General features: G+C 39.5%; 1 protein-coding gene and 1 pseudogene across 1 annotated transcript; one reads left to right on the plus strand and one right to left on the minus strand.

The window, feature by feature from the left end:
• Positions 1-589: 589 nt before the first annotated feature.
• On the minus strand, positions 590-11,606 carry LOC149240831 (magnesium-chelatase subunit ChlH, chloroplastic pseudogene; annotated as a pseudogene).
• A 6,393-nt stretch (positions 11,607-17,999) lies between these two features.
• LOC149240832 (uncharacterized) lies at positions 18,000-18,791 on the plus strand. The gene has a single exon (XM_089370324.1). The coding sequence runs from the start codon at positions 18,000-18,002 to the stop codon at positions 18,789-18,791; it is 792 nt and encodes a 263-aa protein (XP_089226450.1).
• The last annotated feature ends 7,390 nt before the right edge of the window (positions 18,792-26,181 follow it).

Genomic DNA, 26,181 nt, shown 5'->3' on the forward strand with positions numbered 1-26,181 from the left:
GCCCTGATTGTAAAAATGCCTCATTTGTGATAGCTTGGGGTCTAGAGCCATCCTGCCTGTAAACATTGGTGTTTTCAACTGGCCTCTCCACTTTTTCATCCATCTCAATAATATTTGCTCGATGGAGTAAATCTTGTTTCCTTGTAATGGGCATGGAAAAAATTTCTCAATTATAAAAAGAAGAATCACAACCACCCTATGTGTTTCTTAGATAAATGAATAACAAAATTAACTACTCCATTTCCATTTGTTCCCTCCAAGTCATTTCAACAGAGCTAAATATGTAAGGAAACCTCAAATCCCTTGTATTAAAATTTGATCAGTGTCTAGAGATAATCTATCTACATGAAAGTCCTCTCAAAACTAAAACTTAAACTTTGCTTCATGTTTAATTCTTTATAAACCATATCACTCTTGAACTTTCTCTCCACATAAAACTCCAATTTGAGTACTTAATAATTATAAGAGGATACCAAGCTATGTGTCTAGGGAAATGACTCAGACAAATTTTGGCAACTGCGGCACTACATAACCTGGTCGTTTGCATATATGGAAAATTTTATATAGATAAAGAAAGATAAAACTTATATTAAGAGAACAAACTATCAAAAATGATTAATGGTTCTGGTTGGTTCGTCATGATCAAGAATATTTGATCCAATACACTGCCAAGGTTGCATTGTTTAGCAGTACTAATGATATTGTTGACTATATGTGTGCCTCTTCCACTGTCCTTTAGTGACTAGTATGAAGCTATGAGTTCACTCAGTTGTTTTAAACCTTTGTATAAGCCATAATTATTTATTAGAGGTGTCAGGTAACTTGTATTGGTGTAACTACAGTGTTTGGCTATAGTAGCTTGAGAAGGATTGTTTGCAACATAGTAGTATATGTTGGGGATATTTCCTATCAAACTGTCTGGGTAACACACATCACTCATCCCCACTTTCTTTCCAAGCATAAATTCCAAGGATCCATGAGTTCCAAAATGCAAGACAACATCAGCCTTAAATATTTTATCCAAAAATGAGTAATAAGCAACAAATCCATGGTGTGGACTTGCTGATTTTGTGAAAAGAAGCCTCATTGGATTGCCTTCATATTTGAAATTTGGTTTCACTCCAATGAAATCATTGCCAAACTATTTTCCATATACAAGTAGGTTCTCCTCATCAAAATTAAATTTCCTCGGAGGCTTGCCATAGTTTTCTTCCAAAGCCTTAGCATAAGGTGTGAGCTATTGGTACTCTCTCACATTCATTTTGTAAGAAATATTAAGATTTGGGTTGTTGAACTTAGCTTATTTTTCATGAATTATGTCTTCAATCAGTGCTTCAGAAGTATATGGAAAACCTTCTACATTAGAGCCATCTTTCTTTAGTTCTTGTAATACACTGAAAATTGAAGAGAACAAGAGGTAGGTTGCAGTGCCAACATTACCTTTGTCGGGTGGGAAGCTAAATTATGTTATGGATATTTTCTTATCCTCCTGCAGACATGTAATTAATAATATATTGCATCAATGAGGACTATTGTTATAACTAACTTCAATTATCTCATTAGGTTGTAATGTGAAAAAACAAATTAAAATGGCATTTGACATGATCACCTTTGTTATTCGCTTTAGCTGAGCCCACTTGATATCCCTTGTACAAAGATGTAAAAGAAGCTTATGAAGTGCATGGGACTTACCTACACATCAATATAAATAATTTAGAAACAAATTTTTACAGCCACTTCGAAAGAACCTTGCAATGGGTAGAGAGAAACTTTGATCCTACATATTTGTATGGTACCATGGCCCTGTTTTGGTATTCTGACATTGATGTAATGATAATATGGGTTTCACAACAAGGTTAACAATTTTAGAGAGATTATATTGTCATGGGATTATCTAATTCATGAACTTGTTGAAACAATGTTTAGAAAAACAATGAAACCTACCCATTCTTACATCACAGCCTGAGAAAAAAATTGGCTCCAAACCACCATTAAGCTCAGGATGAGCAACCTGCAATGTAAATTGAATTGGATGCAATCCCAAAGTGCTAATAATCCATTCCTCTGTAGTCTGGAACACTAGTGGCAAGGCCACAATGTAGGGAACATCAAGCTTGGACAAAGCTTGTATAGCACGAGGATGATCCTATCTAGTAGGTCCACCCACAAGTGCAAATCCAGTCAAGGAAACCACGACATCTACAAGAGATTTCTTTGTTATTGGATCATACAAGAAACACTCCACTAATATTAATAGTCTTACCAAAATTGGTTGGACTACTAACAATACATTAATAGTCTTAATATTAAGACCAATATTAATAGTCCAACCAATAGTCTTACCAACAGTACAATGATGAAGATGTGTATTCTTCTAAAATTGGTATTTCATCTCTATGGAGTAGTTCTGATTTCAACCTAGGAGGTGGTGCTACAAATATGATTGGTTATTCCTGTTGACAAAGAATTTAAAGGTCCATTTAGAAAAAAGAAACTCCCATCATTAAAATGCCAATGTGAGAAGCTTCTAGAAGCTAAACAAGGATGGTTGATGAGGTGTAGAGCATGTTGTCTTCATGTAGAGCAGGCATGGGAGGAAGATCTGTTGGTGTCAGGGATTGAATCCCGTGGCTTGTTGACAATTATATGAATGACCATGTTATTACCCCTAGCCATCATATCATTCATTATCACTATTTTGCTACAAGTAGAGATGTTGTTAGTGCTGTGAAATGTTAACTAGACTTGAGTAATGTTCAGAAAATAGCTCTTCAATGACTTCTAATAATGCAATAGTAGATTGGGCATGAAATGCTACTTGAATTTTGGGTTCAGTAGTAAGTGTTGTTCAAGGCATTGTCAAATGTGAAATTTGAGATAGTCTTGCCAACAGTACAATGATGAAGGTGTATTCTTCTGAACTTAGTATTTCATCTCTATGTAGTAGTTATGATTTCACCCTAGGAGGCGATGCTACGAATTTTATTGGTTATTCTTGTTGACAAAAAATTCAAAGGTCCATTTAGAGAAAAGAAACTCTCATTAAAATGACAATGTGAGAAGCTTCTAGTAGCTAAACAAGGATGGTTGATGGGGTGAGGAGCATGTGGTCTTCACGTAGAGCAGGTATGGGAGGAAGATTTGTTGGTGTTAGTGATTGAATCCTGTGGCTTGTTGACAATTATATGAATGGACATCGTATTACCCCTAGCCATCCTGTCACTCATTATCACTATTTTGCTACAAGTAGAGATGTTAGTGGAAGATGGAGTCCAATTGTTCTGTGTGTGATTTCCCAGTTGGTACATGAGGAATGTCTCCAACGAGTATTGAAAATTGTTCTGGTTTAGACTCCAATGAAGTTTGCTCCCTTGATCTAAGTTGAAAAACATACTTGTAGGTTTTCTACAAAACAACATATGTCACAATTGAAACCAAGTACGTTGCAACCACAAAACCCATAATCGTTTTCTCTCTTGCTGCAAAAAACAAATGTTAGGCTATATTGTGCTAATTTGATTTAAAAATTAGGAATCAGAACAACATCAAAAGACGAGGATTTGGTTGGCACCTAAAAATAGACCACTCGCACCCATCATTTGTCAGTGCTTCATTAATACCACTACTTCAGCACACCAATCCCTTCTTTCTTTTAGGGAAGGATGGCTTGGGAAAGCTTGTTGCATTAATTGAAATTTGACATCTCTTTTGGGGTGGGGATGGGGGATCTATGAACAACTCTTTGTTATGAATAGGAACTATACCCAGAACTTTAGAGACATGGCTGTATGGATGGTCGATTCACCGAGAGGCAGGGACGAAGTGGAAGTTATTAAAGAAAAACCCTTCATTCTCGCTGAGAGCTCATTTTTTTTATAAAAGTGGTCCAACAAGGTAAGGTTTATACTTACTTACAGAAAATAAGTATGGTTCAGGCCTAGACACTTACTTAAGGTGAAACAACCCCCCCACATTTTAGGGACCGCTTGAGCCTGCAGGATTACTTCAATGCGACCTAGGGATACCCTTTTCTTTTAAGCATGAGTGAAACTGGAACTTGCTAAATCCATCTATATTTCAGCCCCAAAAGTGAAACCTTCAATGTCAAACCACTCTGGTGTGCTCAGCATATAAGAGAAGGAATGAACGTAGTGAATATAGATGCTTGAATTTGAATACAGTTAGAACCTTAGGAATTCAATTCTAATTTCATCTAGGCCTGATGATGATCCAAACTCCGCGATCTCATTACAATGCTCTTGGGTGAATGCGGTGAATCGTGGAACCAGAACAACCCAATAACGAGAGTGGAAGAAGAGTAGCAGGAAATTAAATTTTAATGGGTCCATTTTAGATTTTAGAGTAGCCAAAGATTAATCATTTTTTCATTTTTTCATTTTTTTATGTTGTCATTATTGAGTTAAGTATCTTTTCATTTAAGTAAAAGGAGGTCACTTCACATAGAAGCTATATATTTAATATTGTTGAAGGCTTAGAAAGTGATAATTTTGGCTTGAGGGTATCAATAAAAACTATAAAAAACCTTATTTTGAAAAATGTTTTTAGTATCCATCACATGAGAGTGTAAAAGACCTCCCTAAGCAATTATGTTCACATGAAGATGGAAAGAGGACATGAGGTTTACACATAAGGGAAATATCAACTAACCCTTAAGGAGGTTGAAAATATATCTAATTCTATGAATAATGTTATTAATAAACTCAAATAGTCCTATGTAGCCCATTATTTTTGGGGAATAATGTTATTAATAAACTTCAAGTAGTTGTAGGTAGTCCAAAAATACTCTATTAGAAGTTAGTCATAGTTTAGTTTACATTAGTCCTCCACATTACTCATTTTAGTTGTATTACTTATTAGCTAGTCATATATTTTAACCCACGACTAAATTAGTCATTTATGTTAGTTATTTATTGTTGGGTCACTTAAAATTGCTCATTTTTTGTAGTATTTCACTTGGAAAAGCTATGGTGGCTAACTTTTTTAGTCACCTAGTCAGTAATTTCTCATTTTCTACTAGTGTCTATACAAGCTTCAAGGTAGCATTGTTTTTTATGGGTGCAACAATTCTTTGGTTCCTGAAAGTGGAGCAGAAAATTTAGTGGTCTCTGGAGAAAAGACCATGCTATGGCATCAAAGGCTTGGAGATATTAGAGAGAAGGGACTTGAATATTTCATCGTAATGGTATGGTAGAAGGTATGTCTAATTGTTCTCTTGATTTTAATTCCTGTGAAAATTGTGTATATGGGAAGCAGAATCGATAATTTTCCCCTCTGGTGGTAAGAGGGTGAAACGAATATTAGAGCTTGTGCACAGTGATGTGTTTGGACCCATGTCGATTCCATCACTGGGTAGGTTTGTGTACTATGTATCATTTATAGATGACTTCTCAAAGAATACATGGATATATTCCCTCAAGAATAAATATGAACTCTTTGACAAGTTTAAATAATTTAAGGTTTTGGTGGAAAACCAGACAGAGAAGAAGATAAAGGTGTTGAGGATAGATAACGGTGGAAAGTTTTGCAAGAAGGAATTTGAATAGCTCTGTAAGAAGTGTGGTATAGCATAGAAGAAGACTACTCCATACACACCTGAGAAAAATGGAGTTGCTGAAAGAATGAACAAGATGTTGATGGAAAGAGCAAGAAGCATGCTCAATGGTGTCAGCTTAGGACAGGAATTATGGGAAGAGGCGGTGGAGACTGTATGTTACCTGGTCAACAAATCACCTTCATCAACGTTGGAGGATAAGACTCCACAAAAGGTATGGACTAGTAAGAAACCTTCTTTTTCACATCTAAAGGTATTTGGATGTGATGCATATGTAAATGTTCGAAAGGAGAAAATAACGAAGTTGGATAGTAAATCTAAAAAGTGCATCTTTATTGGATATAAGGATGCTTTAAAAAGTTATAAGCTTTGGAACCCAAAAACAAAGAAGGTTGTGTACAACCGAGATGTGGTGTTTAGAGAGCTGGAAGATGTTATTAAACATGAATTCCTACCAAAGGAACCTGAGAAGATAGAGTTCGAACTAAAGGAGGAAGAATCAGACTCTACAACAAAAGAGGAATCAGAAGATGAAGAGCCACAAACTCTAGCTATGAGAAGATCAGTTCAAGAAAGAAGCAGCCAAAAAGGTATACTCCATTTGCTTTATGTTTAAAATTTTCTTTATCTATTACTGATGATGATCCCAGAACTGAGGGAAGCAATAGATTCAAGGGATGGAAAACTTTGGAAAGAGGCCATGGCTGATGAAATGGCATCTCTGCACAAAAATTAGGCTTGGGATCTGGTGGAGTTTTTCACTGGAAGGAAACCCATCGGCAGCAAATGGGTGTTCAAGAAGAAGATGAATGCAAAAGGAAAGGTGGAGAAATAGAAAGCTTGGTTGGTAGCAAAAGGTTATTCCCAAGTGCCGGAATTGATTTTGGTGATATTTTTTCTCTTGTTGCCAATGTAGCTTCTATTATATTACTTTTATCTGTTGTTGCTGCTTTTGATTTTGAGGTAGAACAGATGGATGTGAAGACAACATTTCTTCATGGGGATCTGGAAGAAGAGATCTACATGAAGCAACCTGAAGGCTTTGCGATGAAAGGTAAGAAAGAGCTAGTATGCAAGTTAAAAAAAAAAGTCTTTGTATGGGTTAAAATAGTTACCAAGGATGTGGTATCAAAAATTTGATACATTTATACGGGAACTTGGCTTCACTAGAAGCAAAGAAGATCACTGTGTGTATTTTAAATTAATTGGTGACGGTGTAATTTATCTGGTCTTATATGTGGATGATACGTTGCTGGTTGTAAATGACAAAGAAATTATCAAGTATCTGAAAACCCAATTGTCCTCCAAATTCGACATGAAAGATCTTGGTGTTGCAAAGTATATTTTGGGCATGGAAATTAAATGAGATCGGGCAAAGAGGAAGCTCTAGTTAAACCAGAGGAAGTATGTCGAGACAATAGTGTATAGGTTTAATATGCAGGATAGTAAACCGGTGAAGGTTCCTATTCCTTTAGGTGTTAAGTTATTTGTTGAACAGTGTCCCAAGACATAAGAAGAGGACATGTCCCGAGTTCCATATGCAAGTGCAATTGGTAGCCTGATGTATACAATAGTCTGCACTAGACCAGACATTGCACATGCAGTGGCAGTATGGACCAGGTTTATGTCAAAACCAGAGAAAGAGCATTCGACAGCAGTGAAGCAGGGTTCTAGGTATTTGTGTGGCACTAGTGATTATGGTTTGTGCTACCAAGGAAGACTAGGATTGAACAGAGTTTTAGAAATATGTGGATTTGTTGATGCATACTGGGCCGGAGACCTAGATCAAAGAATATCTACAAGTGGGTATGTGTTTAACCTATTTGGATATGCAATTAGTTGGATGAGTAAGAGATGGTCTATAGTGGAACTTTCAACTACAGAGGTAGAATACATGGCAGCCACTCATGCAAGCAAGGAAGCAGTTTGGTTGTAGAAATTGTGTTCAAGTATGGGGTTAGTACAAGAAGCTATAAGGATAGACTGTGACAACCAAAGTGCAGTTTTCTTGGCAAAGAACCATGTTTATCATTCAAAGACAAAGCACATTGATATTCAGTATCACTTTGTGAGGGATATGGTTGAGGACAAAAAGGTGTTTTTGGTAAAGGTGGACACTTTGAAGAATACTGCAAATGCATTGACAAAGTTTGTGAGCACTGAGAAGTTCTCTTGGTGTAGAGAAATAATGGGCGTTGCAAGGCTAGATCAATGGCTAAGCTCTCATGTGGTCCCCTGTGGAAAGAAAACAAAAAGTGGGAGAATGTTGGGTTGTGTTATATTAACTCCACGACTAATCCCTTGTACGTTGCGCCGGGGCTCGACCCTGTATTAGGTGGGCGGACCTACCTATGGTTTTGTGCGTGGATTTCACACATGGTTTTGGGCATGATAGTTTATTGTCCATGGTATTTAGTAGATCTGGTCAAGGGAACTACGGTTATGTTCTAATCCAAGGTTAATGAATTGGGGTTTATGGATGCTTCGGCATGTATATATATGTATTGTAACATAGAAAGGAATATAATGAAAAATCAATCTGGTAGTCTAGGTTTTGGGACCCATGGGAGAATATTTGTGTATATCTGTTTTATGTTTTATGCTCTCGCCATTGTTTATTTTCTGTTTTTTAGAATGGTCTTTGGGATCCATGATAAAGACATCCAATATATAGGGATGGCCTCCAACACAAATTTGATAAAAACTAATCGACCCGCCCTAGATAACCAATGGTGATGCCAGACATTAATTCTACTTTCAATCTTTGCTACCAACCACATCCAGTCTCCAATTTTATAATTATTAAGTTTTAGCTAATATCCCAAATACTTCATTCCATCTTCAAATGCCAAATGTCGATAGGAAAATCTTTGTTTTGCATAGATTAGTTCGAATTGTGTGCACCTCGTAGCGAATAAAGTGGATTTTTCCTTATTAGTCTCCATCCCTATGGCCTTACAGAAAATTTTTAGATTATTGTTGAGCACTGTGGTATCACTAATGGCCCCACTCAGAAAAATGAGGACATCATCTACGAAGAGTAGATGAGTCAAGATAACATTTGCAACACTTTTCACACCTTTGAACCTTCCTTGATTTCTTTCTTCAGACAGCAATCTCCTCAGAGCCTCCATGACCAGAAGGAATAACAAAGGTGATGAAGGGCATCCTTCCCTATGACCACATTCTACATGGAATAAATTGGTTGTTAATCCATTGATAATAATGTTGTGCGATACATAAGTAATACAACACATTATCCATTTTAGGAATTCATATTGAAAACCTATGTGAGTCAACAACATCTGAATGTACATCCAACTGGCCCTATCATATGCTTTGGAAAGATCTATTTTTAAGATCATTACTTTCAAATTCTTAGCTTTTAAGGAGTGTACTCCTTCCTGTGCAATACCTATAGCTTCATGGATCTGACAATTTTCCAAGAACGCAAATTGTTCCTTAGAAATATGTTGGGATAAAATACAGTTAATTTGGTTTGCAATGATCTTCGCAATGATTTTAAATATGAAATTACACAGAGAAATAGGGCTAAAATCATTAAAGGTTTTGGGCTTATTTGATTTGGGAATTAAGGCTATGAACGTAGCATTGAATGCATCATATATTCTCCCATTATTCCTACAATCCTCGATCACCCTTAGTAAATCTTGATCTATCAGATCAAAAAATGCGAGGTAAAATTCCACAGGCCATCCATCCAGACCGAGGCTCATCTTTTTTAAACCACTTCAGTGCAACCTCTAGTTCCCCCATCATCACTAGCATGTTTAATTCTTCATTGACTTCCTCATTCACAAATCGTGGAAAGAGGCTAGCTACCTTTATAACTTCTGCTAGAGACACCTTTTGTTTTGTTTTGAACAGATTATCAAAATGTTGTATGCCAAGATTTGCTAAGCTCCTGAAAGTATGCATTGATGATCTTGCCTCATCCTTTAGGGACCATATAGTATTGAAGGCCTTCCAACCTCTTGCATGTTGTTGGAAAAAATTTGTATTTTCGTCTCCCGCCTGGAGTCAAATATATCTACTCCCTTAATATCTTGATTTTCTTTGCCTCTAATTGTGAAATATATAGTTTTGATTCTGGGGTATCATACCCTCCACTGTCAGGATCTTCTACCCTGGCTAATTCATACTCAATTTTACAGAGGGTATCCTCTTCCTTTTTTTCTTTACCTTTTCCCAGTCCATCATCCTATGCTTTAGGCAAATAAGGTTTCCAACCAGGTGCTCCACTGACGACCTTTCCTCAGTTTGTGAGCTAGCCTACCATACTTTGACAATTCTTTGAAATTCCTCATCCCTTAACCATGTCATGTTAAATTTGAATGGTGCACGTGGCTTTGGAGAGTTGCCTGCTACTTCCAAAAATGTAGGCAAATGATCTGATATTCCTCCCGAACCCACCCACTCCCTAACTGAATCTATCTGATCCATCAGTGGTTCCTTGATTAGGAATCTATCAAGACGCCTTGCTAACATAGAATTTCTCGCTCTAAGATTTCTCCAAGTAGGTTGAATGAGTGCTACTTCTATATCAGTAAGGTTGTTGTTCTCCAAGAGCTGTTCAAAAAAATCCGTGAGCGAATCCCCCTGCACATGGCTTCCCCGGAGAATTTTGCATGGACCATTGAGAAATTGAAATCTCCCCCAAATATTAAATTTTCAACTTGCATAAATGATGATCCTATAACATCTTTCGAGAAAACCATATGATCATGACATGGCCCATATATGTTGACAATCCTAATGTCAAGACCTAATTCTTCAGAGAATACATCCGCAATTAGTACTCCTTCCCTCCCCCAAATATTCACTAACTTCGTCATTCTACAATTTATGCCCACTGCAATTCCACCAGATCTACCTCTCACATCTAAGGCATGGAAAGTCCATCCCAATATCATAGCTTCTAATAGACATACAATTTTAACACTATCCCCTAATGTCTATTGAAGGAATATCACATCCAATTTCTCAGACTCTAATAATCTTCTAAAGGCTAGTTTTTAAGCAAGGCTAGTCAACCCTCTGCAATTAAAGGATAACCACTTCATCGAGAAACCATGATCGGGTTTCCTTTTGCTCTAAGAACCCCATCAAGTGATAACTATCTTCCTTCTACTACATCCATATGTGCCTTATGTATGGCTTTGATATATAGGATTGCCTGCCTCTAGTGGATTTGGGAATCTTCAGTGGAGATGAGATACCTATACCCCCCCCAAGCGGCGATAGGTTGTTTAGTTAAAGATATCAAGTTATATCACACGTTCATATTAGATTCAGATGTATCTATCTTCGAGGGCACTAATACTTGGGATAATGCAGGAACGACAGGGAAAGGAGTCGGGCAACATACAGGAACCGAGACCGTGGGACAAGCAACCACACTTAAATCGCATAAAGATAATACCACCCCAACATTCTTTGCAAGACAATATACATAAGAGTAGTAGGATGGACTAAATGAATTATTTGGTTCCAAGGATGGGAGAGAGAGATTGGTACTTGGAATGGGAACTAATGAAGAAGCTCGCGCACGAGTAGCCCTCGGAGATGCTAGTTTAGGGGATGAAGCTTGCCTCCCTTCATTCTTATCCGTCCCCTTTTGTTGATGAACTGAACTCTTTTGAGGTGTCTAGATCATAACATTTGGGCCTTCTCCATTCCCAAGTGTGCCTTCATTCCCACCCGAATGATCCTCTATTGTCTTCTCCTTGGCATTCAGTGGGCATTCTTTGAAAATGTGACCAACTTCGTGACACCTCCTAGATCTAAATTGTACCCCTTCATAGTCCAGCTTCTACATTCTAGAGAGACCCCTCCATTGTAGTTTCAGACTTTCCACCAATCCCTCCCTGGTGTCAAGATGTCCCAAAATATGAGCATAAGCCATCTTTCCAATCTCAACAAACAAATTATCATACTCTAAGAAAACCCCCAAATCATCCCCAATACTTCTGAAAACATCTTCTATCCAAAATTGAAGAGGCAAACCCGACATCCTTACCCAAATCAAACCCGCCCCCAATTGTTCTCTCTTAGGATCAAATAGGGGTGACCATCTTTTCATCATTATAGGAGCCATCTCAATGTGCCAAAATTTTGTCAGTACCCAAGACACATGTTCAACCCTCATGAAACGTAGTGCAAACCATCCCCTAGTCATCATCACCACAGTCGACAGGACTTCTAAAATTTGAGCCCAAACCTTTGTCACCCATTTCTTCAGTTGCGCTGAAGATTACTTTCTCTCATGGACCCTACCTATTAGAACTCGATCTGTCATATCCATAACCTCATCCAGTTTGATGCCTTCCCCTAGAACCAACAAGCACCCTCTTTCTCTAACTTTTGTGCTCTTTGATTTCTTTTCTCGTTTCTTCAGAATACCTTCATCATCATTTCCAAAGCCTTGCAGGGGATTACCCTCTGAACTGCTAACCCTAATTTTCCACTGATAATGTTTGAGTTCACTGAAAAAACTGGAAGTCTAGGTCAAAGAAAGAGTCCTGAGACCCAAAGTTATTTGCTCCGTATCTACCCTCTGCCCCTGGCTATAACCTACATAGTATTGATTCCCAAAAGGAACATAGCCATCATATTGCTCTAATACCCCTATTGATTCATCCCTATTAGGGATTCCTATGTTATGTTCTTGCGCTGAGCAAGGGTTTAAACAATTCTCTAGAAATGGCAAGGACGATGGAGATGGGATCGAGAGTTCCGACTACGACTACTCATAATCCAATATCAAATTCACAAATTCTCCTGCGCAATGAATCCCAATCGATATTTGCCTTAGTGTCATGAATAAGTTTTCAATACTTAAGGTTGTGAAGCTTCCAAACACCACCTCCAAGGAAAACCTAAGCGAGACGACCTACATAGTCAGTGCTTCATTTAACCCCAGTGACTCCGTACCATAATGTTGAGGTGGATATTTTGTCTAGATGAACACAAATTCTAATGGATCGAAGGAGTAATCCACCAACACCTCAGATCTAGAGTTAATATGAATCTAGGCTTGTGGTAAGTTAAAGTATATGAGAATTACTCCAAGAGAATGAACAAGGAGCGCGGCCTAGTGAAAACGGGGGTTTACAGTTCACGAGCTCTTCAGATCTAGGGTTTGAAACTGGAAGGGAACAAGGTCAGAGTGGCAGAGCTACACAGAAGAGGACAGATCCTGACCCGACAGATGGTAAACGAGGGGTCCATAGGGACCCCTTCTTACAAACATATAATGATGCACAACCAGACAGCACAAGAAGGTGTGCAAATAGCTGGGTATGAAAGGTCAAAGAAAGAGGACGGGACCAGCAAGGGAAGGGAAAAAAACGAGGGCAAGGAGGAACACAACACTCAAAAGTTGAAAGGAAAGGAGAGCGGCGGGCGACCTGAAAACAAAGGCAGGGAGAAGGCAACGCAAGCATATCCAGCCCATGAAAACAAACAAGTAGAGAAGCAAACAGACGGGGAAGATGGGGTTCTGAATAAAGAGAACGATGAATAGGGAGACAAACCAAAAACATGCAATGGAAAAATGACTCAAGGCCCATGCAAACCTAAGGCGGCAGAAACCCTAAGGGTGGTGATAACAAACCCGGAAATTCAAGCCTATCGGGATCACATGACCGAACACGCAGTGATCTGCAAGTTCATGGGACTCTGGCCAATAGAAAGGGCGTTGTGCCAATGGATAAAGTAGCAATGGAAACCCAAAGGTGATGTTAGATTTCATTTAGGAGCCAAAGGTTTCTTCACTGTTCTTTTTTCAAATCTAGAGGATAAGGATAGAATATTTGATGGCGGACCTTACTTCTTCGCTTCGACGGGCCTATACATTAGGCCTTGGAAGGCCAATTTCGTGCCAGAAAAAGAAACCTTCAAGCAGGTGCCAGTCTGGATACGCCTCTTCTCCCTACCAATAGACTATTGGGGATATGCAGCTCTAAAACAGATAGGTGACAAATTAGGAACCTTCATCAAAGCTTCAGAAGCCACTCTGCAAAGAAGATACACCTCTTGTGCCCGAATCTGTGTGGAAATGGATGTGTCGGGGGCATTGCATGAGGGACTGTGGCTGGAATATAGGGATGAAGACTATTTCCAAGCCATTGATTATGAGCAAATCCCATTTCGATGCAGAAAGTGTCATGAGCATGGACATTTAGTCAGAGAATGTCCATTAAATAAAACAACGGAAGACCTTAAGGTAGATAAAGCAGGAAAGAACAGGGAAACCTTCATTCGGCCAAAAGCGAGACAAAGAGCAAACAGGAAACGCCAAACCAAAGCAAGCACATCTCAAGGTAATACCAGTAATGCTTTTGAAGCTCTGGAAACTGAGACCGAATCAGAGGACAATAATAAGGAACAAAACACATCTGAAGCAGACCAAACTACAACAGAGCCTGAAACTAAAACTATGGAGAAAACTCCACAAAGCATTATGCTACAGAATCAAGAGGTAACAGCAGGGGTAGATGAAGACTCAGAAATGCTCATAAGTGACATCGGAAGTGATGAGATGGAGCTTAATGACATACTGGAGCAGGAAGGAGTTAACCTACCAGACATGGTGGAAAACTGGAAAAAGAAGGGGATGGAACATATATTGGAAAAGGAAGTTAGAAGAATAAATGATATACTAATAGCACGACAGAAAGCAGAAATCGATATGCAAAGCAAGAACCTGGGCGTAGCCAAAGGAATGGGACTCTGAACAAAAGGTCTACTTCAAACCTCTACCAGCTCCAAACAAAGAAAAAAGAGAGGGCGCAGATCCAATAATGAGGCACTGCAGGAACTGGGACAAATGCTCTTAAACTCTAGTAAGATGAAAGCTCTAGAAGCTTTTTCTCTAAGCTACTAATTTTTGTTTTTAAATGAAAGTTATCTCCTGGAATGCTAGAGGGCTCAATAGCGAAATAAAACAGCGACTTTTAAAGAAGAAGGTCCAAAAGGAAAAACCAAACCTTATATTTGTACAAGAAACCAAATGTGCAAGTAGTACTATTCATAATGTAAGCAAGAAATTAGGCAAACATATGGAATACTTGGAAACCACCAGCCATGGATGGGAGGGAGGTTTAATTACTCTGTGGGATCCACAAGTAATCAGAATCCTCTCCTCTGAAGCAACCAGATCTTTCATAGCTGTAGAAGCTCAGGTGGTAGGAAACTCGGAAACCTATTTGTGTACCAATGTCTACGGACCTCAGAGGTTAAATGAGAAATTTATGTTTCTAAGAACTCTGTTGAATCTAAAGCTAAGATATCCCAGAGTGAAGGCAGTCATAGGAGGGGATTTCAATATGATAACTACCCTAATGGAAAAGAAAGGAGGGACAAGGAAACTCAACAAAGATTCTGAAGCCTTCTTAGATTTCATAAACACAGCTAAACTAGTGGATGTCCACCCCAAGAGTGGGGCTTTCACTTGGAATAACAAAAGGGGAGGGGAAAGACAAATTGCTTCTCGTCTTGATAGATTTCTAATCTCCGAAAGTATTCTGATGGAGGGAGTTATAGTTGAATCAGATATACTACCTAGTGGGGGGTCAGACCATTGGCCCATTTCTCTGATTGCTGCTATCCAGGGCACTCCTACAAATAAGCCGTTCAGATTTGAGAAATTTTGGCTCACCCATCCGGACTTCCTTCAACTTATTGAAAAAATGTGGCAGGAACCGGTGGACATCAGAGGTACCAAAATGTACAGGTTACAAGGCAAACTGAGACACATCAAAAGCAAGATCAAAATCTGGAACAAAACAGTCTTTGGGAACATATTCAAAGAAAAAGTCAAATTAGAGGAGCAATTAGAGCAAATACACAAAGATTGGATCTCTAGAGACATTAACCCAGAAACTGCAGACAAAGAAAAAAAATTGATGCAGCAATCGCAGCTTCGTTGTCAACAAGAGGAGACCCTTTGGAAACAAAAGTCCCGGATGCAGTGGCTCAAGGAAGGGGAACAGAATACAAAATTCTTCCACAGGTCAGCAATGGACCACAAGGGAGCCAATAAAATCCTCAGTCTCAAAAATGAACAGGGAGCCATTCTTCAGACACGTCAATAAGTTTCAACCCTGCTTACCACACATTTCAGCAAATTGCTCAGGAGCCAGAGGTTGATAGGACAGAAGCAATTGATGAACTCATAAAATCCATTCCCAAAACGATCACTAATGAGAAAAACCTAGCACTAACTCGAGAAATTTCTTTGGAAGAGGTGGAAGAAGCGGTGAAGAATATGCCAAATGATAAAGCGCCAGGGCCTGATCGTTTTACCATCAACTTCTACAAGGCTTGCTGGGACATCATTAAAACAGAGGTCTGGGAAGTGGTGGAAGACTCTCGGCGTTCTACCTCAATACTTAAGTCCCTAAATTCTACTTTCCTAGCCCTAATTCCAAAAGAAGAGGAGGCTAACACCCCGGCCAAGTTTCGGCCTATTGCTTTGTGCAATGTTATATATAAAATTATCTCTAAAGTCATTGCTAACAGACTGAAACCCATTCTTCCGGGCCTCATTTCTTAAGAGCAATCGGGATATGTTGAGGGGAGGCAAATTCTGGACAATATTTTACTAGCTCAAGAAATGATTCATACGCTTCACTCCGGGAAAATTGCAGGTATGATGATGCAACTTGACTTATCAAAGGCTTATGATAAAGTCAACTAGAATTACCTGGAAGCAATTTTAAGAGCTTTCAGTTTTGACAATCAATGGATAGTGTGGATTTTAGCTCTGATCAAATCTACTAGATTTTCTATTCTGGTAAACGGTGCCCCGCCGATCAATTCTCCCCCTCACAAGGGCTCAGGCAAGGAGACCCATTATCACCTTTCCTTCTTGTTATCCTGACGGAAGGTTTAAGCAGACTCATATGCAGCGCTAAAGAGGAAGGAAGTATCAAAGGCTTGCAGCCCCTGCCTTCCATTCCAGCGACTACTCACCAGCAATTTGTTGATGATACAATGTTACATGGCACTCCCACAGTCAAAGAAGCCTTGGGCTATAAAAGGATCCTCAATCTTTTCAGCAAAGCCTCAGGTATGGAAATTAATCTATCTAAATCCACCATCTTCTTTTTCAATACGCATTTAGCAGTGCAAAAGAATCTCTCTACCATTCTAGGCTTCCGGAGAAGCAGCCTGCCCTCTAGGTACCTAGGAGCGCCTCTGACGGATAAACCCTGGCAAAAAACTCATTGGGAGAAGATCCTTGCTAGCCTAGAGAAGAGATGCCATCATTGGACCCACAGGGCTCTCAATTTCCCTGGTAGGCTAGTCCTAACCAAAACAGTCCTGCAAGCTATTCCTCAATATATGCTCTCCATAATTCCTGCTCCCAAAGGAGTCCTTCGGCAAATGAGGGTGATCCAGAGAACTTTCTTATGGTCAGGAAATGCAGAGAAGAAAAAGTGGGCATTAATGGCTTGGAACACAATGTGTAAACCCAAACATCTGGGAGGGTTAAACCTGCTAGACCCCTCCACCATCAATAGGGCTTGTGGGGCTAAGCTGTGGTGGAAATGGTTGAAGGAACCCAATCTTCCTTGGGCTAGACATTGGAAGGAAAAATACGCTCCAATGCATAGTACTCGGAACCTGATTAGAATGCAAGAAATTCCAGAGGGCTCACCAATCTGGAACCTAGCAAGGAAAATCGAGACATTATACAGGAGAATAGCGTTTGGGAAATTCGCAATGGTAAAACGACCTTTTTTTGGGAGGATGCTTAGCAACAACTCCCCAAGTTAGAAAGGCCTGAGTTTGCAGGTCTTCAAAGAAATTACCAGGAGCTTGGGAGAACAACGGTAAATCACTATTGGACTCCTAATAATAGGGACCCGAAGTGGAGAACTTGGGCAGTCAACGAAACAGAGAACATGACCGAAGCAAACAATGACATTAGGGACTTGCAAACACTGTTAAACAAAAGAAGAATTAAAATGGCGGAAGACAACGACCAACTAAGATGGGAAAGCAAGGAGAGGGCAATTTCACACTTAAAGAAGCCAGAAACTGTATCGAAGATTCAAAGCAAGAAGAAAAGGTGAAATAGAGCAACAAGGTATGGGATCCTCTATTCTGGCCGAAAATTAAAACCTTCATCTGGCTCCTAATGCACAGGAAAACTCTCACCTGGGAGAATCTCCGAAAGAAAGGGTTTTGTGGCCCATCTAGATGCCCCATGTGCGAAAAGGAAGAAGAAACAATGAATCATCTATTCAACACATGTGAGACGGCAAACCTCCTGTGGAATTGGGCGGAAAACACTTTGCAGCAAACGGACAGAACAAGAGACTCCATTCAAGAGACCATCGAAAATTGGCGGGGCAATTTCTCCAGTAATCAAATGGTAAACATCATTTGGAAAACCATGCCAGGGTTTATTACTTGGTCAATCTGGAAAGAAAGGAATAGGAGAGTATTCTTGAACGAAACCAGAGACATAAATCACTCTATAGAAATTATCACACAAAATATCAGGCAATTGGTTCTTGTCAAAGGCAAACCAGAAAAAGATAATAAAGCATCAAATGGGGACTTACAAATCTTGAAAGCTTTCAACCTAGATAAAGGAACCTTCGCGGCTACCGTGAATTGCCAACAGGAGATAAACACCACTTTGAGCATCTGGAAACAACCACCTTCAGGCTTCCTCAAGCTAAATTTCGACGGTGCGTCGCGGGGAAATCTAGGTCTGGCCGGCATCGGAGGCATTCTCAGGAACAACGAAGGAGAAATTCAGCACATCTATAGCAGAGCCTTAAGGGAAGGAACCAATAATGAGATGGAGTTCGCAGCGATGGAACAGGGTCTTAGAATTCTTAGGAAATTACAGGCAGGCGCGGCTGTGGTAGAAGGGGACTCCCAGCTCGCAATTACAGCAGCCAGAAGGATGTATGCGGGAGCTAAAGCAAGCAAAGTGACACAGCATTGGCGACTGGCCAAAGTAACAGAAAGTATAGCCAAACATCTTGTGCGTTTGAAAGGTTTAATCTTTCAGGCTGTTCACCGCAAAGCCAATACAGTTGCGGACCATCTGGCAAATTATGTTATAGATAACCCCACCAGCATCATGGACAGCTGTTGGCAGGACGTCACCTGCCCGGAGGTTAGAAACAAGTGTACCTTGCTCTCGAGGCAGGATATGGTGAATGAAAGATAAGGACAGAGGGACGACGCTCCATACAGGTATTGAGATATGATGACGATAAATTGTACTGCGGGGAGAATTAAGGGGCGGCGGAAGAATGAAGGACAGGCGGGAAATGGGCATTCAATGTATAAGCAGGCTGGAGTCACTCCCATCAACTCCATAATTGAAAAGTATGAGGGCCGCCGACACCCTTATAGAAGCATGGACACTTGGCACGCTTCGGAGAAGTTTAAGAGAGGCAAACGTAAGAGCAAAAATTCGAGCCATCATCGAAAATATGAACCACGAAGTAGAAATAATTATGACTGAATTTGCAGGAAGCAGGTGATAAGATGGAATGTAGCGAGTGAATCACCTACTCTCCCCTATATATCTTCGGTTCTCAGTTTCGGCAGCACCACTGTGTATTCGGGTATCTGGCTGAATTTCCTTTCCTCGGTCCTTAGAACACGGTGTTGTTGGGTGCGTGAGGTTGAGACAATGGCGGGTGAGGGAAGCAGAAATGCGTCGGCCAACTGAGATCTTAGACAGGCTCGGGAAGCCTATGAAACAAGGACCTCGCAAAAGGAAAAACGCAAGATTGAAGAGCTGGAGGCCATCGTAACTGAGGAAGAGGAGAACCTGGAAGCGCATGATTTGGAGAAGGATATGGAATGGGTACAGGACCCTGGCACATCCACAACGCGAGCCACCCAATATGTCCGCACACAAGCGGAAATGTGGAGAATGAAAACGATGTTGGCTAAGGCCATAAGCATGCAGGGGGACTACATCAGCCAGGCTCGACAGGCACAACAAGCAATTACTGTAACTTCGGCGGAGCATGCGGCGATCCTGGAAGGCCTGGACTTTAAAATTTTTGGCCTGGAGCAGCAATTCGACAGCATCTCTAAGAAACTAACGGTCCTGATCAGTCTACTGTGTCATTCCATATGTCAAGAAACCAGAAGTGTTGGGGAAAGGGTGGAGGGGAACATGGAAAGTCTGAACTTTAAAATTAGCGGCCTGGAGCAGCAATTCGACAGCATCTCTAAGAAACTAACAGCCCTGATAAGTCTACTGCGTCATTCCATATGTCAAGAAACCAGAAGTGTTGGGGAAAGGGTGGAGGGGAACACGGGCATCACTCAGAGCACTTTTCCAGCGTCATCTCAAGCGGGCAGAGCCAAAGCTCCGACAAGTCAGGAACCCTCCAAGAATTATGTGGTTCTCGAGATGTAATGGCGCTTTGATGCAAGCTCTGGATGAGTTCCTGAGGCATAGGTCTGCATATGCGATCGTTGACCTTGGAATTCATCCGTTTTTTCAGTTTGTTTCTGTTCTCTTCTCTTGATGCCCATGGCTGTATGTGAGTCTCAGTTTGGTCACTATTGGTTTTTGTCAACCCCGGAATGTCCCTGCCACCCTGCGTGGTGTGCCTTGGGGTTCTGTTGAAGTTCTTTTTGGTCATGACGAGTTCTATGCGGATTAGAAAAGCAGTCCTTTGTCTGCACAAGCAGTCCTTTGTCTGCACAAGCAGACCATTTTGTAAATATGTATCATTGTTTTAATAGAAAATGCTAATTTATACACAACCAAAAAAAAATAAAAAAATCCACCAACACCTCGTCCATCTCAATTTTATTTTTTGTTTGTTCTAAAGCCTCCTCAATATTCGCCAAATACTCCACACTTCTCAACAAAATACACCTACCCAATATCGACCTCCAACCAAATGCCAAAACAGATATGACCTCCCCCTCTTCTCCATCGACTTCCAACTTGAAGCTTCAAAGTTTTGCAATGAACTAACCAAACCCTAACGAAGACCGCAGGGTCGACCTTTCACCAAACCACATAGCCATTCAACCATATTGTTTTGTTTGCTCTCTAAATTATTCCTCCATCTCATCCCTACTTGATATCATCTTTCTACTGCTATGATTTTTAAATATTTGTGCAATGATTTTTCATTGTTAAACTTCATAGGAAAAACACCTAAAATTAAAATCCTTAAAAATAGCTCATACTCACTTAAATAACCTATTTACCATCAATTGTTTCTGTTGGGTCCCTATAATACTAGTGATTACCCCATTACTATTGTAGTTATACCCCTTATTTATATTGTTGTGCCCCTATTACCCCCATATTGTTATTTCTGTGCCCCATAGAATCCCTCTATTGTTATTTTTGTGGCTTTATATTATTATTGTTAGGTCGGCTGGATTATATTGTGACTCCTTAGACTCCTATATATAAAAAGGAGGTTTTGTCATTTGAATAATCCAAGAATTGTTCATTTATGTAATGTAAAGGAGGTTGCCCCCTCGAAGAGGCTGAATTCTAAGGCGTTGATCTATCTTTTCTTGAGCTGGTTTCATAACATTTGGTATCATAGCTTTGGATTCTAGGGTTTCGCTGCTCCAAACAGGTCATCGTGGCATTTTCGCTATAACTTTTTTTCTGTGACGTTTCAAAAGTCGCAAAAAAACCCATTTGAGAATAAATCGCGTTGAACCTTGGGTCCGAATTTCAGAGCTTTTCGCGCGATATTTTCGAATATATGATCTCAGGAAGTTGGTCTTTTTGCAGACTCCTGAATTACACTCAAAACAGGTGACCTGGGGAAAATCGTCATAACTTTCTTTCTGAGCATCGGATTGAAATTTCGTAAGAAGTTACAGAAAGAGGATGGACTGTAGTTTTCTTTTATATATTTTTCAGAGTCAAAGGTTGAAACAGTGACACGTGGCACTTTATACAAGTTCGCTCTATTGAACTAGTCTATAATTAGGTCACTGCGGGAGATTGTGCATAACTCTTTCTTGGATAATCCAATTTGAATTAGACTAGTGGCATTGGAAAGAGGACATAGAAGGCTACTACAGGTCACAATTTTAGAACTGGATGATTTGAAATTACAGAGATACATCAGATTCAATATCAGGCTTCTACAAAGAAAAAAAAGATGTGTAGTTTTTTTTTTTTAATTTTTGCATAAGCTTGGTTTGAAGGAATTCAAAGGGCATAGTAAAGCATTATTATCGATAACTGATGCCCCGAGGAAAGAAAATGCAAACACCTAGTAAGGAACCTGAAAGCTCTAGCATGACTCATGAAGAAGAGGAAGAAATGCTACATGATATATCAAAATTACAAGAACAAGTGCAACAAATGTCACGCTCACAAAAGCTAACAGATGCTAAGATAAATGGCATGGAATCTAAGATAAAGGGCATGGAAGCTAAGATGGATGATCTGAAGGCAGATTTGAGGACAAATTTGAAGACAGACATGGCAGATTTGAAGACAGATTTGACAAATTTTCTACAAGAAATACTTACTAATGGTGAAAAGGTTGTAAAGGAAACTCATGATGTGAACAAAAGAAATGTTAATCATGATTCCATAGACTCTAATGTTGGATCGAAGACCCACCATATTCCAAAAATCGATATGAGGAAGTTTGATGGCAAGGATCCCACCACATGGATATTACAGATGGAGCAGTTCTTCGATCTCAATAATGTGCAAAACACACAAAAGGTACGTATGGCAACTTTATATTTGGAACCAAATCAGTTTGTATGGTATCAATGGCTTTGCTCTCGTAAACAATTTATCACTTGGGCAATTTTTACGGAAGAATTGATAGCACATTATGAGGATACAAAAAGCAACACTTTTTTTAGCCAATTGATAAGTCTCAAACAAAAGGGTTCAATAATGGAGCACATTGAGGAGTTCCAAAAATTGAACATAAGGGTAAAAGATATTCCAGAGGAGCATAGGATTGATGTGTTCATAGGGTCTTTAAAGGATAATATCCAACATGATGTTCGACTTTGGGAACCTGATTCATTAGAGAAGGCATTCAGGTTAGCAAGAAAAATGGAAAGCAAAATTATGGCAACCAGGAAGCATACCACTCACAACTATAAAGACGGAAGTGTTGTTGCCCCTAGTCTTCCACAACCTATAAGGTTGACACCACAACAATTGGAAGAAAAAAAAGAAAAAGGGCTTTGTTATAGTTGTGATAGCAAATACACTAAAGGTCATAAGTGTGCTGAGAAGAAATTATTCTACATAGATTGTGAAGAGGAAGAAGAAAAGGAGCAAGAAAGGTCAAAAGAAGAGGATATGCTCCAGGAACAAAGCCTAGATGAAGAACAAATAAATCCGACCATATCTTGTAATGCATTGGCGGGAATTACCACTCCTCAAACCATCAAGATAGAAGGACAAATCAAGAAGAAAAAGGTAATAGTGTTGATTGATTCAGGAAGCACCCACAATTTTATTCATTGTAGGGTAGCAAAAGAATTGAATTGCTTCCTATATCCAGCACCAGAGTGTCAAGTGATGATTGCAAATGGAGGAACAATAAATTGCTCTGGAAAGTGCCATAATATCAAGCTATCCATGGGAGAATATGTATTGACTAGCCCAATGCTTTCCATTCCAATGGGAGGTGCTGATGTTGTACTAGGAGTCCAATGGCTACAATCCTTGGGTACAATAGCTTTTAATTTTCAAGAACTTTTCATCAAATTTTCTACGGAAGGAAAGGAAGTTGAATTAAGGGGTATTGCAGGGAACCAGGAAAGATAATCAGCTCTAATGGTATGACAAAGCTTCTAAAAAAGGAGCAAAGGGGTGTAATTGCACAATTATGTTCGCTAGATGTTTCCACATTAGAATCATCTATTTCTCCAGATCTCCAAAAAGTCCTGGACAATCATTCCAAGGTATTTGAGACTCCCAAAGGTCTCCCACCTATGCGTGATCATGATCATGCTATTCATCTGATTCCAGGAAGTGTTCCTCCAAACATCAGGCCGTACAGATATCCCTATGTCCAAAAAAGTGAAATTGAACGTATGGTTGCAGAAATGCTAGAGGCTGGTATAATTCAACCGAGTCAAAGTTCTTTCTCTGCTCCAGTAGTATTGGTGCACAAGAAGGATGGATCATGGCGCATGTGTCCGGATTATAGGGAGCTCAACAAGCTCACTATTAAAGATAAGTTCCCCATTCCTGTCATTGATGAATTACTGGATGAATTGCATGGATCAATTTACTTCACCAAGTTGGATCTTCTTTCAGGATATCATCAAATCAGAATGAAGATTGAAGACATTCCGAAAACGGCATTTAGAACTCATGAGGGTCATTATGAATTTTTGGTCATGCCTTTTGGCCTTACCAATGCACCTTCAACATTTCAAGGTTTGATGAATTCAATTTTCAAACCATTCCTTAGAAAATTTGTGTTAGTATTTTTTGATGATATACTTATCTACAGCAAGTCTTGGAAGGATCATGTTGAACATGTTGACAGGGTGCTACAACTATTGGAGGAGAAACAATTATATGCCAAAAGATCCAAATGTTTTTTTGGAGTCCAGGAGGTGGAATATTTGGGTCATATTGTATCTCATGAAGGAGTTAAGGTAGACCCTAGCAAAATTAAAGCCATTAAGGAATGGAAAATCCCCACATCCATAAAGCATTGCGAGGATTTCTTGGGTTGACAGGGTATTATCGCAAGTTTGTTAAGAATTATGGGAGAATAGCAGCACCTCTAACAACATTATTGAAGAAAGATGCATTTTCATGGACTCCGGAAGCAACAAAGGCCTTTGAACATCTTAAAGAGGCAATGTGCCAAGCACCGGTCTTAGCTACACCGGACTTCACAAAAACCTTTATTGTGGAATGTGATGCTTCAGGAAATGGAATTGGTGCTGTTCTAATGCAAGATGAAAGACCCATTGCTTTTGAAAGTCGTCCAATCAAGGGAAAGTTTTTAAGAAAAGCTATTTATGAGAAGGAAATGTTGGCAATACTCCATGCACTTAAGAAATGGCGACCCTACCTAATGGGAAGACACTTCAAGGTAAAAACGGATCATGATAGCCTTAAATATTTTTTAGAACAAAGATTATCCTCTGAAGAGCAACAAAAGTGGGTCACAAAGATGTTGGGTTATGACTTTGAAATCATCTACAAAAAAGGGAAGCAAAATGTGGTGGCAGATGCACTCTCAAGAAAGGATGAGGATGTGGAAGCATTGTTGTGCGCTATTTCTATTATCCAACCAGATTGGATAAATGAAGCAAGGGAGGAATGGAAGAATGATGAAGAAGTGTGGGCACTTATTCGAAAGCTACAACAAGATTCCAGTACGTCTGATACATTTAGCTGGAAAAATGATTCGTTATGGTACAAAGATCGCTTATACCTCTGTAAGAATTCCCAGCTAAAACAAAAGATTCTTATGGAATTGCACACTTCTCCCTTAGGAGGGCACTCAGGATTTTTAAAAACTTACCACAGGGTTAAGAAGGAATTTTTTTGGGATGGCCTTAAATCAGATATTCAAAAGTTTGTGGCAGAATGTTTGGTTTGCCAACAAAATAAAGTTGAAACAATTAAGACACCGGGTCTATTACAACCTTTATCCATTCCAAGCCAACGTTGGGAGGAGGTTTCAATGGATTTTATCACAGGTTTACCCAAGTCTGAGGGAAAGAGTGTCATCATGGTGGTAGTTGACAGACTTACCAAGTATGCACACTTTTGTGCATTATCACATCCATTTAAGCCAGTACAGTTTCTACTGCATTTATGGAAACAATTCAAAAGCTACATGGAAACCCAAAGATTATTGTAAGTGACAGAGATCCCATTTTCACTGGAAATTTTTGGACAGAATTATTTTCTCGTCTTGGTACTCAGTTAGCTCATAGCTCATCTTATCATCCTCAATCTGATGGGCAAACTGAGATAGTAAACAAATGTTTGGAAGGATATCTTCATTGCTTTGTATCTGATAAACAGACACAATGGGTCAAATGGTTGCCTCTCGCTGAATGGTGGTATAACACTTCCTTTCATACAGCAACAAAAATGACCCCATTTATGGCACTTTATGGGTATCAACCACCATCCATCACATCATATTTAAGAGAAAATTCTATGGTTCAAGCAATGGAACATCACATCGAACATCAACAACAAATCCTCCAACTCTTAAAGGATAACCTCGTGTTGGCACAGAATAGAATGAAACAACAGGCAGATCAACATCGCAGTGAAAGAAGTTTTGATGTAGGTGATTGGGTATTCCTACGGCTACAACCATATAAGCAAATGTCCCTCAAGCAAGCTAAGAAGGATAATAAATTATCACCAAAGTATTATGGTCCGTACAAGGTGTTGCAAAAGATTAGTACTATGGCATACAAATTGGAGCTTCCTGCAGCTTCTCGATTGCACCCAGTTTTCCATGTTTCATGCTTAAAGAAGGTTATAGGCGACAAGCTCCCAGTTCAAACAATATTGCCAGAACTTGACGAGGAAGGAAAAATTATATTGGAACCGAAAGCAATTATAGAAACAAGAACTCGAC

The sequence above is a fragment of the Pinus tabuliformis genome, chromosome 8, assembly GCF_031772625.1.
Source record: "Pinus tabuliformis cultivar Carrire ecotype Pingquan chromosome 8, CPIR1, whole genome shotgun sequence".
NCBI classification, from domain to species: Eukaryota; Viridiplantae; Streptophyta; class Pinopsida; order Pinales; family Pinaceae; genus Pinus; species Pinus tabuliformis.